General features: G+C 30.8%; 1 protein-coding gene across 1 annotated transcript; it reads left to right on the top strand.

The window, feature by feature from the left end:
- Window positions 1–7,828: 7,828 nt before the first annotated feature.
- On the top strand, window positions 7,829–17,393 carry LOC124885855. Its single transcript, XM_047394107.1, has 16 exons — window positions 7,829–8,083; window positions 10,847–10,985; window positions 11,628–11,819; window positions 11,880–12,049; window positions 12,137–12,190; window positions 12,742–12,822; window positions 13,178–13,258; window positions 13,553–13,612; window positions 14,003–14,086; window positions 14,297–14,365; window positions 14,820–14,900; window positions 15,037–15,246; window positions 15,368–15,474; window positions 15,562–15,697; window positions 16,943–17,073; window positions 17,162–17,393. Exons 1-16 carry the CDS (start codon window positions 7,829–7,831, stop codon window positions 17,391–17,393), a joined length of 2,082 nt encoding a protein of 693 aa, XP_047250063.1.
- Window positions 17,394–18,612: the final 1,219 nt, after the last annotated feature.

Genomic DNA, 18,612 nt, shown 5'->3' with positions numbered 1-18,612 from the left:
ATTTATAAGAAATATGCAGGATGTATGAAAGACTCACATAGCCCGAAGAAAATCATCATAATCATGAGAGAATGAAATAAGTACAATAACACATATGATTCATCATATAATTTGTCAATCACTTTCAGTTCATCAAGAATATCAATTCTCATAATGTAAATATCATTTAAATCTTTCGAAAGTATAAGTTTCACAATTCCACTTTCAAATCACTTCACCATTCACCATAGACATAAGGAAACATACACACACTGTGAGATCCTATAACTGACATAAACCATGTGAGCTACATGGAGTCCAGCGTACAACTCACGTTGGGGAGAGCCGTCCTATCCTTGCCATCGGAGTAGGACTATCAATATCAAATCCACACAAACTAGTGATCACTATATAAATCAGCCTCAGGCTCACTCCTACGGGGGCACGCAGTTCTAAGGAAGTAAGGTCGTTTTATACCTCCCAATCGGTGCTAAAGATTTCTCTCGGACTTAGCTCTGATCATTTCAAAGACAATCCACAACAAAACAATTTCAGTAATATATAAATATACATCGGGAGCCATCATGCTTCCCATCTATCAAAATCAACCACGCTGTGGATTTCTTTCACACTCAAGTTCAAAACAACTCCATTAAAACCAAAAGGTCAAATCATTCAAAAATTCTCAAATATTCAACATCAACGTGCTTATAGCACACACTTTCTTAAAAAAACACAATTTTCAATGGGGATTCATGACCCAAATATCAAAATCATGATAAATATCGTTTAAGATTCATGCTTTATATCTCCACACATGTAAATTCATCTTTCAAAATCATAAACATCAAGATTTCATAATAATCATCATAAGATATGGGTTCATGCTTCAAATTCATAAAAATCAAATAAAAATCATGCCTTTGTAAAGAAAATTACTTTTGGGCACAAGAACGAAAGAGAGTTCTTGTTGAAAAATCCCCCACATGCCTTGAATGATGAACTTTAAATAGATACTCATTTTTGAGATATTAATCGTGCCTTTGAATGATGGTTCTTGGAGTTCTTGAACTAGGAACTTGGAATCTTGAATAAATTTGCACAATTAATGGTGAACTTTGGAGGTTCTTGAAGTTGGATGTAGGAGTTTAGGGTTTTTTTTTTTGAGGGAATTTGATGAAATATAACATATAATGCTTCTAATAGGCTTAATATAGGGTTTGGACGGATTTTGGGTGAGGGGGAATGACCAAAATGCCCCTAAAAATCATAAAAATCTCGAATCTGTTCTTTGGTGGACTGTTTTGATAGTTAGAAGTAGATCAACCATAACATTTTACTGTGATATCCAAATTGGATGAAACCAATTTCATTGGAATGAGGACTCACAGAGCTTTTCGTTGACATATAGTAGATCACCCAGATCATTATGTACAAGGAGTTATGATCGTTTAAAGTTGGAGCAAAAATACGTCAGGCCTTTGTACTTTTTCCTGCATGTTTTGCTGTTCACTACTATTCACGGTTCGATCAAAATGTTCATAACTCGTCGCTCGGGTGTCTGTTTTGGATGATCCACATATCGTTGGAAAGCTTATTCGATACTACGCAATTGGTCATAATCTAAGACATTCCGCGTGAAAAATTTATAATTCATTCTAGAAGATAGAACCCAACACGTTTACGCACAAAATTTCAACGAAAAATTTCCCGGGGTATTACAGCAAGGGAGATTTTTTTCCTTCAATTTGATCTCTTTAACAACATTACACATCCACGGAGGAGAAGATTTTTTTCACCTTCCATGAAGCGGTTTTAACAGATTGTTAAGTACAGAAATAAAATCCGCTATGTAATTGACATATCCTAAAAATCTTTAGAGTTGAGTTCTATCAAGAATTTGATTAGAAAATTTATCAATGAATTAAATGGACCGTTGAATAGGTGTGATAGTACCTTGACAAATATTATGTCCAAGAAATCTAATATCGACCTGGAAAAGACTATGCTTAGTTTTGATTAAAACTAAGTCATTTTCCCTGATGACATTGAAGAAAATTCTCAAGTGTTTAAAATTCTCAAGGCTTTTCCACTAGCATTAACCAGCATTTTAAATACTTGAGAATTTTCTTCAATGTCATCAGGGACAATGACTTAGTTTTGTCCAAAACTAAGTATAGTCTTTTCCATGTCGATATTAGATTTCTCGAACATAATATCTATCAAGGTACTATTACTCTCATTCAATGATCCATTCAATTTTCTAGTCAATTTTCTAATCAAATTCTTGATAAAACTCAACTCCAAAGATTTTTAGGATGTGTCAATTATATAGTGGATTTTATTTCTGGACTTAACTATCTGTTAAAATCGCTCAATGACAAGTTGAAAAAACATCCTCCTTCGTTGACTAACATCCACACCAATGTTGTTAAAGAGATCAAATTGAAGGCAAAAGATTTCCCTTACCTATCGCTTCCTGAACCTTCTGCATTCAAAATAGTCCAAACAGATACATCAGACATATGTTATGGTGGCATTTTAAAACAAAAGAAAAATGATAAAGAACATATTGTTGCATTTGCTTCTAACCATTGAGACAAAGCTAAACAAAATTATCAACTATTAAAAAAGAAATTTTTGCAATTGTGTTATGCATCTCTAAATTTCAAGCTGATTTATTAAATTACATTTTTTTAATTAAGAATGGATTGTGAGGTTGCAAAATTTGTTTTACAAAAAGATTTGTAAAATCTAGCCTCTAAGCATATATTTACTAGATGGCAAGCTATTTTATCTATTTTTTATTTTGATATTGAATATATCAAAGAGAGCTCCAACTCTATACCAGACTTTTTTATAAGGAAATTCTTGCAGGGAAGATAAAATGACCAGAAAAAAGAAAGCAAAAACTCTTGCACCTCTACAAATTTCGGCTCTTACATCCCCGGACGAGACCACCCAAAAATTTGTTACCCCACATTAAAAAATTATGATTGCATCCAAGTAACTTTCAACTGTAGCGGCTGAAGCAAATCAGATAAGATATTATACTCTAGCTAACTATGCCATGCAGGGAATATCTCAATCCTATATGATGCAAACAAGTCCAAATCCAATACCAATTTCCAACCCCCCAAAATGGGTTGATTTGATTGAAGAAGAAGAAGAAACCTAGTTGATCCAAATAGTGTTTGTCCCATAGACGGAAGATGATTTTAAACAATGATGCTTACTTATGGGTCTTAAATATCCAACGACCATAACAGGAGCCAGTAGGAAAGATTTAATAAGAGATTTTTTTATAGTCCAAAAAATATTTTCAAGAGCGGAGGCCTCAATCCACGCATCATCTTCTCATTCTGTGGTTGCTAAAAGCACCATACAAGATACAGTGAAGGTAGAAAATTTCATTAATTTTTTCTTTTATTTTTCATAAAATAATTCAAATGTTTGTCCTATACCAAGTAAAATAATTTCTTCGCCTATAGCACAACCAATTTTCTCTAGTAGAGGATCCTCCTCGGATGATCCAACTTAATTAAAAAATGATAGTGTTTTACCGCTAATCTAAATTGAACCTGAATATTGACATTCCAACCCCCAGGAGGTAGCTAAGAAGATACTTAGCCCTTCAGCAAATTTATCCAAAAAACTTCTACCTATACCCAGAAGTTTTATGCATTTATCCTCATAGATACCGAGTTCTGTCTATTCAAACCTCACAAATATAAACAATATCAATCTTATGTTAAAAAAATAATCTCACCCAAAGAATGGGGTATGCACCCAGCAAAATATCAAAAACTTACTAAAGCTTTTGATCTCCAATATTATAACTATTTTGACTATCAAAAGAGCGTGTATGAATGTATTAACCTTCCAAAATAAAACTAGCAAACATTCTTGATTTTTCCTCTGGAGAAAGCAACTGGGTTCGAAATTTTCTCAGTGGTTCTTACACCAATGATCGCCGATTTATGATCACAAGTTTGAGATCCTTTCTCTCCCAGTTCGAGAAGGATATGAATATTTTATACAAAAATTTCATAATGATCACTAAGTTCCTTTACTGTTATATTTTTTTCACAGATTTCACATTTCATGGATATTTTCAAAAAAGTTACCTTCCACAAGACGAATGGGCAAAAGGGGCTTCCATGGTTACTCTCCAAGGCCATTGCAAATGGTACAAACAATGAAATTCAATGGAGGCTGACGTGTCAGACGTAGAAAAATAATTCCAACGCAATCTTGAATATCTGACTCCAACAGATACTGTCCAAATCTCATTTTTACAACAAAAATTAATTGCAGCTACACAATTAATAAAGTCAGAAAACAGAGGAGATTTTATTCAATAAATGAAAAAAATTCTCCAACGAATCAAAGATGAAGTTCCTAGCAATCAACGTTCATCAAAAAAATCTGACACAGATGATGAAGAAGACATTCAAATAATTTAACATCACCAATTAGTCATCAAAATCGATGTCATGAATGACATCAATAACCAATTGCTGAAAAATTATTATAGGTGTTACTGTAGCTTCACTGTAATAATAATTAAAAGTGTTTTTGTAGCTTCACTGTAGCACTTTTATTGTAGCATATTTTTGGCTATAATTAGCGTACTTCTCCACTTGAGGAGAATATAAATAGCCTACTTCTCCACTTGAGGAGAACACATTATTTTCCTTGGAAGAAACCCTCTCACTAAAAATTTTGGTTAGAGTTTGCTGTCTCTCTCTTTGTAATTTTTAAATTTAATTTTGATATTAATATCAAAGTTCAATTTTTCTAATTGTGTTTTTTATTACTTTACTAACTTGTTTTTTTATTATAATTATCACTCATGATTGGCACCACCACCTACTTTATTTAATTAATTGCATCATTAGCATATAATTGGACCTGTCACCTAATTTATTTATTACATTTTTCTTTATATACTTGCATTATTTACATTTAAACTTTCATTAACTTGCCTCCTTTCTTTTTCCTTTTTCCCTATATATATATATATATATATATATATATATATATAGCATTGTCACATGATTAAGTTTCTTCTTTAATTAATACCCGTCCACTTGTTTTTCACTTGATACCAATTATTTATTTCTTGTGTCATTGCTTACGTCTATAGTCTTGTGTTTTGTGGGTATTGTCATTGCTTACATATCTAGATTGTGTAAATCTTAGAATGGAAGAGAAAAAAGAAGAGAGCAAAGACTACAGAAATAGTGCAAGTTTAAGAGTTCTTAATTTTCTAGTTTGTTTCCAAAGTTAAAAAAAAAAAAAAGTAAGAGTGCGTGTATAATTTTTAAGTTTTTCTGTTAGTAGTTGTAAATCTTCTAGGGGACTCTCGAAAGGGAAACCTTATTTTGTCTCAAGACATGTAAGTAGTCTTTATTAAGATCACTGTATTTTCTCCCTATTTTGTAAATTATGTTTGTTTACTTTATAAATTTCATGTAAAGTTTGTAAATTGCTTGTGAATATACCCCTGGTATATGATTTTTCTCTCAGTGTTTAGTAGTAATGATGGATTAATCTGTAAATTTTTAGGGAATTAAAAAGTTTGAAGAAATTTAAAAGGACTATTGTGTTGTTCCGGAGTAATTAAAAAAAGAATTGCTAAATATTTAAAACTAGAGAGAAAGAGATGAATGGGGTCTAAATAAATAAAAATATTTTTGGGAGAAAATATAGTTTGATCTTGATAATTTCACTATTACACATGACTAAGAATTTCGAAAGAGGGAGTACTGAGTAGGCCTTTACACATTAGAAAAACAAATTAATTCACTTTTCCTAAGTATTTCAATTATCTTGTTTACTTTTATCATCAGTCTTTATAATTATATTATTTTATATTTATATAATATTATTTAGTGTTATATTATATTGTTATATTATATTATTATAGTTTGGTCTTGATAATTTCACTATTACACATTACTTGGTGTTATTAGTATTATATTGTATTGTTATATTATATTATTATAGTTTGATCTTGATAATTTCACTATTACACATGACTTCGAAAGAGGAAGTACTAAGTAGAACTTTACACATATTTGAAAATAAATTAATTCACTTTTCCTAAGTATCCCAATTATCTTGTTTTCTTTTATCATCAGTCTTTATATTATTATTATTATCAATCTTTATAATTATATTATTTTATATTTATATTATATTATTTAGAGTTATTAGTGTTATATTGTTATATTATAGTATTCTAAGGGTTTTGAAAGAGGGAGTATTGATAGGAATTTAGACGTATTTGAAAAACAAATTAATTCACTTTTCCTAAGTATCTCAATTATCTTGTTTTCTTTTATCATTCAGATTGTGTAAAGCTTCTGGAGAGAAACTCATTCCAGAATTAGCGTCTTCGTTAGGGTCTTGAGCAAATTGATCCATTGCAGGATCATAATCTTCATTATCTAAATACAAAAGTCTTGGTCTTGTCTCTGGATTTGGGATCAAAGAAGTTCTCGGTCTTGATTCAAGCTTTGGGTTTTCCATGATCATTTCTTTAGATTGTTCTTCTAATAATTTCTTAACCGTTTCTGCAACTCTTTGTTGTATATTTTTCTTATCATTTTTTGTTTTCTTCATATAGAAACCCTTCTTACTTTTTTCTTGATTAGAAGTGTCTTCGTCTTGTGCTTGGTCTTGATTCAGGCTCTGGGTTTTTCATGATCATTTCTTTAGATTGTTCTTCTAATAATTTCTTAACCGTTTCTGCAACTCTTTGTTGTATATTTTTCTTATCATTTTTTGTTTTCTTCATATAGTTCTTATTCTTTCCTTGATTAGAAGTGTCTTCGTCTTGTGTCTGAAAACTAGCTGGGAGAATTCTCCCTACACTTTTTGGCAAAGTTTTAGCCATCAATGGATTTGGTTCGTCTTTATCAGTTATCGTTTGAACTAGACTAGTTGTATGTTTATCTGATACAATGGATTTCTCTGCATTCATTGGGGAATGCACACCCTTCTTATCCACTTTTGAAGGAGATGAAGAACTCTGTGGAACTTTGTGGAACCATTTGTTGTGTTCCATGGATCTGGTCCTGTACGAACTGTATCAGTATGATATATGAATTGTATAAATATGATATATGAATTAAATTTGAATTATTTGGAATAAAATGACCCAAATAATGAAATGAACATAATATGAATTTTGTTTGGATCAACTAACCATTAATGTCCAATAGCCCAAATATGGGTCAATTATTTTGACAAATATTTACATAAATACACTAAATAAAATTTTCTTTTTACATAATATACCAATTTGGTAAGTAGTTACACATATCCCAAAATATTTACACAAATCCCTTTTTTTTTAAATTTCTCTCTCTTAAACATTATACATCTCTAAAAAGGTTTTCTCTTCCGTATTTTACTCCCCCATATCCTCCCACAACACCCGATATTTACTCCATAATTGATTCCCCTTATTCTCGGCAAAATTGAAGAATCGTGTATCTGGGGGTTACAATTTGTAAGTTTGAAGATTTTTATTTTATTATTTTTTTTTCAACTTTTTCAATTTATGAAATTGACCGTATATTTGTTTTTGTTGCATGTTAGTTTTTACCTTATTTTGCAAGTATTTTCAAGTTTCATAGTTTGATTTTTATGTTTTCTTCATATAATACATTTTCGATTCTTGGTTTGTAGATTTTTTTTTTTCAAATTTACCTATTTTTGTATTTTTCAGTTTATTTTATGAATGCATGTTTGTTTTTAAGGATTTACCATATTTTAGCAAGTATTTTCAAGTTTCGTAGTTGATTCGGGTTAATCGAGTTACTTAAAAAAATTGTTAATGGATTCTTGTGCTAACTTTAGTTTAGGACTTAGTCAGTTAGATACTAAAAAACAAGATATACATGTTGAGTTTGTTTCTGGTACATTTGATTTTAAAGAACCCAATTTCGCAGAGAATTGTTCAAAGCATCGAAACGACCCCACCACAATGAAGAGATTGAAGGAAGAGGCTAATTCCAAATCAAAGAAATCAAGTTCAAAAACGGCCAGTAAGAAGAAGTTTGATGATTTCGGTAGACCACGTCTTCCGAAGGTATTGATTAAACATTATACTTTACTTACGTTGCAACATTATTGTATAATATAGTGGAACATACAATTTTGTGCAACACTAATGTATAATATTAATAGTATGTTATACATTTCATTTTTTTATACATTGGATGTTTTTATTACATATAAGAGGCATTTAAAACTGGGTGTGTTACTATACATCTATGAAGTTTTTGTTTTATATAATGTTTTATTATACATTCTGACAACATTACATGTCATATATGTTTAAGGTGAAATGTACAATCTGACATTATACATTGCATATATTTGATTATTAATGTATAATATTATTACATAAATCTTATTATACATTTCTCTCCATACTCTTATTATACATAACAAGCATTGTATGGTTTAGTTTATATTATACATTTAGTGAGTTTTCATAGTGTATAAAGTGACATTATACATCTGAATAACTGATATGTCATACATGTTTTTAATGTAAACTATTTTAGTATGCAACATTATACATTATTGCATCTCAAACATGTGTAACTTTTTCCGTAATTATTGTATTTTTTTTAATTTCAGAGCATGAAATATCGTATAGATAAAGTGTAACGCCCCGAAAACGGGTCCCGAGGCGTCACACGGTGCTTAAGTCTACAAGTAACCTCAAGCTAACCCTTTGAGACGTATTCGCATTATTCATCACTTATCAACCGGGTTACAACAAACGAACCCCAAAATATTCTCCATGATATCATAAATCAAGATGAAAATAGTGCGGAAAGTAACAAAATACTATGTCTCATGACAACTCCAAATATCTAGTCTAGTCTAACAAGCCTCTAAAAGTCAACAACATCAGAGAGCCATTGGGACATACCCCAACTGACTCATACTCAGTATCAAAAGTACTTCGTTTCAACAGAACAGAAATCTGGATGTCACATCCTCGGATCATGAGGACTCACCACAGCAGAGGATGTAGAACAGCGTGCCCGAAAAATCACTGTCGAGCCTAGGACTAAGCACCTAAACCTATATTCTGAGAAAATGTAGCCCACATCCGAAGATGTGGATCGGTACTATAGAAATGGACCGAGCATATGGGGGTGCATGCAAATCTAAAAATCAATATCATAAGCATTTATAGAAGCCATGCATGATGTAATGAAAGACTCACATCGATCGAATAAGATCACTGTAATAATCAGAGAGTGTAATAAAACATGTGAGTCATCATATAAATTCTCAATCACTTTCCAATTCATTAGATGATCAAACCTCGTAATGAAATCCATCTTGGATAATATAAAATCATTAAAACTTTTCAAAAATGATAACTTTCACAACTCAACTTTCAAATCATTTCACTTTTCGTCTCAGACATAAGAATACACACATATACTAGGAGCCTCTTACAATCGACATAAACCATGTGAGCTACATGGAGTCCAATGTCCAACCCACGTTGGGGAGAGCTATCCTATCCTTGCCATCGGAGTAGGACCTTAACCTTTGGTTCACTAGTGATCACTATATCAAGCAACCTTAGGCTCACATCCTACGAGGGCACGTAGTTCTAGGAAAGTACCAATCACAGCTATACCTCCCACTTGGTGCTAAAGACTACTCCCAAACTTAGCTCAGATCATTTCAAAAGAAAACCCACAACAACACAATTCAACAATTCATATCGGGAGTCGTCATGCTACCCCTTTTTTCATAATAAAATCAACATGTGGATCTTTTTTCTCATTCGAGTTCAAAATAACTCTTTCAAGACCAAAAGGTCAAATCATTCAAATATCAAGGTGTGTATAACACATTACTTCACCAAAGATTATAATCTCAAAGAGGGTTTAAATCCCATATATCAACACTTGAGCAAAATACTTCAAGATTCATACTTTATGTAGCAACCATATATAATTCATACAAAATCTGAAATTTTAACTTTAAACATGATATTATCATCAAAGTTCATGGAATTCAACTTCAAGACATCAAAATATCATAGTTTCTTGAAAAAAATATAATATATAAGTTTCCATCTCAAATTCATAGTAAAGCATATAAATTCATGTATATTTGTAAACGTAAACATAAATTGGGGCACAAGAACGAAAGAAGGCTCTTGTTGAAAACCCCACATACCTTTATGGTAATGGATTCGTTGAAATATTGGACCCTCAACGTTGATTGTGCAACCCTAGCTGTTTTTCTCCTTTAGTGCTCTTGGATGATGAACTTAGACTGATAATAAGGTTATGATGTGTTTAGGAGCAGTTAAATTCATAGGGTTATGTTTAGGGATGTGTAAGGAATGTTAAAAGGTTTATTTATCCTTGAAATAACGCAAAACAGAGTATTTAAGTCACTTGAAACCAATACATAGGCACCGCATATGCTATCGCCTATGTTTCCATAGGCACCGCATATGCTCTCTTATAACTAGGGCACTCTTGGTGATTTAGGTTCCTAAATATAGTTTACAAAAATTGAGTTTTTCATATATACGAACAACGGTTCGTTTTCCAGCTTAGGAAAGTATGGGGCATTACATAAAGTCCTGGAGCACTCTTTGCATATTTTGAGCTCATGCAACCGTGGTTTTGCTAGAGACATAACGTCTTATTTTGAAGAAGATATTTTGGAGGTATTTAGAAATACGTTATTTAGAATTTTTCTTGACCTTCCACAGTGCATCTGGATTGGGCAGATTTCAAAATGTATCCTTATGCTATAAATCCAACAAGATATTAAGGACGAGATGCATGTGTGTGTGCAGGGGAAGATTTTGAAATTTACTATTCTTGAATTTTCTATTATCACTAGCCTGAAATGCACCGGTGATATTGATGAGTTTATGTATACTTCATCATCAAAATCCCCTTTGATGTCGAAGTATTTTCCTGAATCTGGAGGTGGTATAACTAGGTCAAAACTGATAACACGTGTGAAGATGAAAAATTTTGAGAACTCTGAAGATGCTTTGAACCTTTTGATAATATATTTTGTTCATACATTCATGTTATCTCAGCATAAAGAAGCACCAATCAGTGTAGCTCACTTTCAAATGGTCGAGGATGGTCGGTATATACACTTTCCATGGGGAAAGATAACTTTTAAATAGTTGATCAACTCATGGCGGCAGGATTTCAGAGCTGTAAAGTAGTTATATTCTTTTTGTGGAATGCCCCACGCTCTAAATGTCTGGATATTTGAGTGTTGCTTTATGGTAGATAAAAAAACTGCTTTGTGACATGGAAACATCATCCCAAGAATACTTAACTGGTCTGTTGAGTGTACAAGGCCTAAGTATGAATCTTTTATGTCAGGCATGTTCAGTAAGGTAATTGTATAACATGTTAAATATTTTTATTTTATAATCACTTTATAGAAGTTCTAATATTTCATTTTGAAAATAATTTTTCAGTGTTCTTTCAAGAATTTACAACCTACAAACGAAGAAGTTCGTACTTTAGATTTGTCTTTATCTGAGGATTTTGTGGTTTTTTATCCAATATATGCTGTTTCCACTTCTATTGCTGCATAAATGCAAATATCAGGCAATGAAGATCAATCACGTGTTGTCACTGGAGATGACGACTATGATGATTTCACCACTGTACCTACTCAAGAATTTCTAAGAAAGGCTCGTTTGGCTAAACCTGTATCAACTGAACAACCATCCAAAATAAGAAAAACAGTTATGTTTCAGGAAGTTAGTCCAGCTGCGACAGATGGACAGAAATCAACAAGTTCTCATTCAGTACATCATGTGTCCGTTTTTTTTTTAAAAAAACAATAACAATTAATAGATAAACTACAAATTCGTGTGTCTGATTTTGATCATCGTTATCAAGTAGAAATTGGTGTGTCTCCTGAGTGCGAACAGCTCAAGTTTGTTTCTTCGTCTTCTGCAACACCTGAAGGGACTTCTAAGTCTAATTTAGATATGGAGCAGATAAAGAGTTACATCAAAACATATGTAAGTTAATTTTCTTATTCACAAATTTTAATTTTAAAAAACCATTACTTGTTTCTAATATCTTATTGTTTATCTGTACGTTATAAGGTGAATGAACAAATTGTTGAGCTGAAAACACTAATCTCCAATATACCTGCTGAGGTCGTTAAAGCATTAAAGAAAAAAAAGAATAAAGAATCTCCGGTATAAAATAATTTTTCATTCAAATTTTTAATACTTTAAACAAATACTCATAAATTAGTATTATTCATGAAATGTAGGAGGAGAAAATTGTTCATCAACAAGAAGCTTCAGAAGAAGGATAAAAAATAAATGGCTGTGTTTATAAGAATGATTTTCCAGTAATGTTAATCTAAATTAAATTGGCATGTTACCATAAATCTGTATATCTCCAACATCTTAACCTATTTTTGTTTGGTTCTTATATAACATGTGAGTACACGGGACTAGCCATTCACATAACAAATGATGAACCATCAGTACTTGAACCTTTGGAAACAGAGATCCAAGATTGTGTCCACATTCATACTGAATGTCCAACAATAGCTGAGGTTCAATTCGATCAGAAGGTATATATATGCTATGTATAAATATGGTTATACAATGTAGATATCAAATTATAAAAATATTTTCATTCATTATTATATAAATTTAATTAAATGTACAAACATCCACTTGTCAATTTTTTGTAGGATGAGCATATGAATGATCAAGAAGAGGGACATGAAGAAGAATCGAAAAACACTCACATTACTGATATGGAAGATATATCGGTACATTTTTGTCTATCATATTGGTTTGTTCTTGGATGAATATCAATATTTTAAAATTCTTTACTTGTACACTATTACAGTATTATTACTCATACATTTGAATGTATATTGATATGTTATACATTATTAATAATAATAGTATAGTTCAGAAAATGAATGTTCTTTTATTTAGAGACTGTTTCAGTTTAATTATACATTCATTTGAATGTATAACATTATGTTATACATTAAATCAGCATATAACAAATACATTTGTTATACATATCAATTTTAAATCACCGGTTCATACTTTTTTCATTCAACTACGTATCACTTTGACTAAGCTTTTATGGATGATACTTGTTACTAAATGTAGGATGAGCATAATGATGCAATAGAAGCAGGTTGTACTGAAGATCTGACCATACAACATAGCCCTCAAATGAAACATTTAGAGGTATTTTTTTGATTGTTCATATTGTTTATTAACTCAAAACTTACATGCTTATACTTTCACATCCATGCCAACTACATATCAAATTTTATAAAAAGGTTTTCGTTCACCATTGTATGGCTTTACAAATTACAATTACAAATCTTTTTCCTCTTGCACTATGTCTTACTTTGAATAATTTGAATTGTAATACTATCTTATTTTGATACTGTCTCAGTTTCATTATACATTGAATGTATAAAACTATGTTATACATTGAAATGAATTTTTATACATGATGATTGTTACTGAATGTAGGATAAGCATAATGCTGCAGTAAAAGCAGGTTGTACTGCAGAACTAAGCATACATTTAGAGGTACTTTTTTGGTTGTTCATGTTGTTTATCAACTCTAAACTTAGATGCTTATACATTTACATCCATGCCTAATAGATATCAAATTATATAAACATCTTTTCATTCATCATTGTATGTCTTTTAAAACCACTATTACAAATTTTTTTCCTCTAGAACTATGTCTTACTTTGAATAATTTGCATCGTAATACTATCTTATTTGAGACTATCTTAGTTTCATTATACATTCATTTGAATGTATAATGAAATGTTATACATTAAACCATTATATAACAACTACATCTGCATTTGTTATACATAACAATTTTAAATCACTGATAAATATTTTTTTCATTTATCTACGTATCACTTTGAATAAGATTTCATACATGATGCTTGTTACTGAATGTAGGATGAGCATAATGCTACAATAGTAGCAGGTTGTACTAAAGAATTCAGTATACAGAATAGACCACCTCATATGAAATATTTTGAGGTATTTTTTTGGTTGTTCATGTTGTTTTTTAAGTCAAAACTTACATGCTTATACATTCACACCCATGCCTAATAGCTATCACATTATATAATAAGCTTTTCATTCACCATTGTATGACTTTTCAAATCACTATTACAATTTTTTTTTCCGTTGAACTATGTCTTACTTTTAATAAATGTGTTCCGACATTCTACTTAACTCTTAATTTAGGATGTGCTTATGTCCGATAAAGAGGAAGCTAGTATCGAAGATTTGGAAAAAAAGCACAGTCCTGTGATGGTACATTTGTTATTTTTTCTATTTTACTCCTGCTGATTTAACACTTCAAATCTAAATTAAGAGTAACTTACGACATAGTACTGTTAAAAATGATCATAATATTCCTATATGCATATCTAAATTTTTGGATTTTCATTCTACATCGATTTATTTTTGTGTTGTTATTTCATATTATGCACTTCTAATATTGGTATTTATTAATTTTAGCTCATGACGAATATTTAACAATATATGAACTGATTATACCCAAGTATAGTTGAGTATGTATAATGTGCATTGCAATACTATCTGAATTTGGGGATGTGTCAGCTTCCTTATACTTTCATTTAAATGTATAACAGTACTTTATACATTCATAAAGATTATTATACATTCATGTTCAATTTTTATATATAGAGATTACAAATCACCTTGACATATTTATTTTCTTACATAATGATTTTGATTAAAATAGGATGAGCATATTTCTGCAAAAGAATCATGTTGTGCTGACGAATTGAACAAACATCATAGTACTAATTTGAAAGATTTGCAGGTATTTTTTTGACAGTTCATATGTATTTTTAAACTAAAAAACTATCTACATAAATGTAGCTGCTGTTTAGGTATCACTTACGTTAAACATTAATATGTTTGATTTTACACATAACACATCAATCTTTAATATGTAGGATGATGTGAATGCCACAATAATGGAGTCTGTTCAAGATGCTTTAGACGCACGAATATTTGGGTTGTCAACACCTTTGAATACAAACAAATTCAATATTGTTACACCAAATTTAGTGACGAAAAGTCAGTGGTCACTTCCAGATAGTCAGTTTTCACCTGACTTTCCCGGTGCACAAGTAAGGGAGCTTGAAGCATCAAAAGAACGCGAAGTAAAATAGAAATCATCTATAAAAAGGGACAAAAAAGTCAAAGATTTTCAGGTCATCATACATAACAAAATTTGGATCGAGCTCTAAAGACGAGGACAGTTCTAATAATGAAGAGAAGCAGAGGTATGCTTTTGATGGTAGTACCATTTCTGAAGACTTGCCTAATCAATTGATCAGCGATTATTCACAGTTGATTGAAATTGGGTTACTGAAATATCATGCTTCAAAGTAAGTTATTTAGAAAGATTACTAAATAATTGAAAACAGTACATAAGAATAAAACTTGTTTAAGTCTAATACTTGTTTATGTTATAGGAAACAAACAGACAATTACTATCTAAAAAATGCTCCAGGATTAGGTTATCCTCTATTGAACTTTATTGTTGCACAAGCACTCTCAAAGAATTGGTTCTACTTGATGTCGCAACCCAAAATGTGTTGGAATGATGAGGTAAATTAAACTAAACTATATCATGCTTGTTTAAACTTTTACTAAAAATGTTCTAATTGTTACAGAATACATACAATCTATTGTATGATTACATATCATACATATGGTGTGATGTACAATCACTTTTTATGCATTTAATTGTAACAGCTCATACATTGGTGTTCTCTGTTGAAAACATAATAATAACTAAAACATATGACTTCGAATTTATTTTACGACACAATTTCATACATGCGGTATGATATATAATCACATTTTTCACATGTTATGTTAACATATCATACATTCATGTCAATTATCAATACATACTAATAACTAAACCTTATGCATTAGAATCTGTTGTACGATTAAAATACATAATACACAGAATCTATTGTATAGTTACATATAATACATGTGGCATAATGTATAATCACATTTTAAACAGGTAATGTTAACAGATCATACATTTCTGTTCTTTGATGCAAAATAATAATAACTAAAACATATGACTTCGAATTTATTTTATGGCTAAAAATTATACATGTAGTATTACATATAATCAGATTTTATACATGTTATGTTAACATATCATACATTAATTAACATTCCCAACACATAATAATAATTAAAACATATGCATTAGCATCTGTTGTATGAATAAATATCATACATGTTATGAAGTGTATAATCACATTATATAAATGTAATGGTAACAGATCATTCATTCAACTTCTTGCGCAATACATATTAATAACGTATTATTATGCAGTTTTCTTTCAGTTCTTAACATAACGTAACACATTTTAACATGTAACACTTAGATGTGATATTCTACCATTTGAAAAAAAATCGAAGTTGCAGCAGTGTGATACATAGCTATACAACAACCAGCTGCTTCTTCAAAACATATATGGAAATAACATACGAACGATATTTTTCATCAGTTAAAACAGATCAGATATCCACGTAAGAAGACTACACAGAATTTGTTGCTTGTGCTTCTAATGAAATTGCTATAACAAATATAATTAATGGATTCTGTATTCTTGTGGGTTTACCATGGCATTTGGTTGATGAGGTATATGTTTCTGTTAACTGGGAAAAGAATATCACTGGATATTGGCTGTAATTGTGTTAAAGGAGAGAACAATACGCGTGTATGACTCATTGTCAAGCAAAAAGAAAAGTGAACCACCAACTGAAATATGAAAGTTAGCAGCCATGCTGCCTACTTACTTGTCGAATAGTGGTGTTTTTTAAAAGACTGAAAGAATTGACTGGTCAACACTTAAAGCATACGAAAGGAAGCTTGGTCTGCAAACTGGTGAGATAAGTCACAGCCCATTTGATGTTGAATACGTCCAAAACATTCCACAGCAAGCATCTGATAGTTTGTAAGTGTCTCTTACTTTTTAAATTTTCACATGTATAATCATGATAAATTACTAAACTTATCGGTCTTTTATTTTATTAAAAATTCAGGGATTGCGGGGTCTTTGTGTCTGCATATGCAGAAATATTGAGTGAAGAGCAGCAAGTTCATTTATGTGAGTTTGAAGCTGCTAGTCAACGTGCATGGTATGCTTCATTACTATGGCATTACGGAGTGACGAAGGCAAAAAAAGATTATACAAGTGATAATGACGATCCTCCTCGGCCAAAGAATACTTTTCTCCAATCACCTGATGAAAGTGCAATTGTTACTTTGGAGTAGCTCCTTCTAAAAAATATTGCAATTGCCTTTTTTGTTGTTTCTGCTAAATAGTTATATACAGTAATGTTTTTTTGAATGTTGGTTTTTAGGTAACATTATATGGATGGCACTTTTTGGTTCTAATACATTTACATAAACTCTTTTCTGCTTATTCTACATTGTTTGTTAATTACTCATTTTACCTAACATGATATTAATAACACTGTATAACAACAATTTACATATTAATAAATTATATATATGTAAAACATTGTATGTTTTTCCAGCATTAAAGAAGTTAATACTATATTATGAGTTAATTATACATTGAACAGGTATCAAATTATTTTTGATAAATTCAGTAGATAACATCATACATGTTGAAACACTCTCATTGCTTAATTGAAAACAACTTCGGTATTCAAAAAAAATTAAGAAGAATAACAGTAGATCGTAAATTGTAAACAAACTCAATGTGTCAACCTTTAGACCTAATATTGATAACAAAACAAGAATATTTTTTATTATCATACATATATCTTAATGTATAATCCATAATCTTCACACAAATTTGTTTGCTTCATATTTTGGTAGTTCTTATGCTTTTTAAAGACATTTACTTTAAAATCATACATGTTGTCAATGTATAATATCATACATGTTAAATGTATTATACATTATAACTACATATTACTACGCTGCAATAATGAGTAGTAAAGTCAGAAAATATAATAATTCAAAACTGTATTACTTTGTTTCCGAAATAGCATACATTAAGTCATAATTAAAAAACACATAACAAATAAAAACATAACATAAACTTCAACAAGCAAATCAACAAAAAACCAAAAAAATGAGGTTCTGTAGTTATATCCAAACGAACACTTGGCATTTAGAACAACAAACTAAAATCTTCAACTTTCTTTTGGGAAGAAACCACACGTCCTACGGTTGTGGCCTGCACGCCCGCATTTACCGCAGTGGTTTGAACTTGTAAGTGATTCACTAGATTTCAAATGTCTTTCTTTTTTTGGCCTCCCAGGAGGTCTTCTGTATTTGGGTGGCAAAACTTCCTCGGCCTCAACAAAATCTGGAATAATCCAATCTTTCATATCTGGCATAGGAATTATGGGGAGTTTATATGTCTTGACAATGGTGTTTGGACGGTACAATTATGAACAGTAATGCCCATACTCTTTTACATCAATATTTATACTCAATTGCGTGTGCACATGGAATT

This window comes from Capsicum annuum, chromosome 7 (assembly GCF_002878395.1).
Source record: "Capsicum annuum cultivar UCD-10X-F1 chromosome 7, UCD10Xv1.1, whole genome shotgun sequence".
Lineage (NCBI taxonomy): Eukaryota > Viridiplantae > Streptophyta > Magnoliopsida > Solanales > Solanaceae > Capsicum > Capsicum annuum.
Note: the sequence above shows the minus strand (reverse complement) of the source record. Positions and strands in the feature narration are given on the sequence as shown.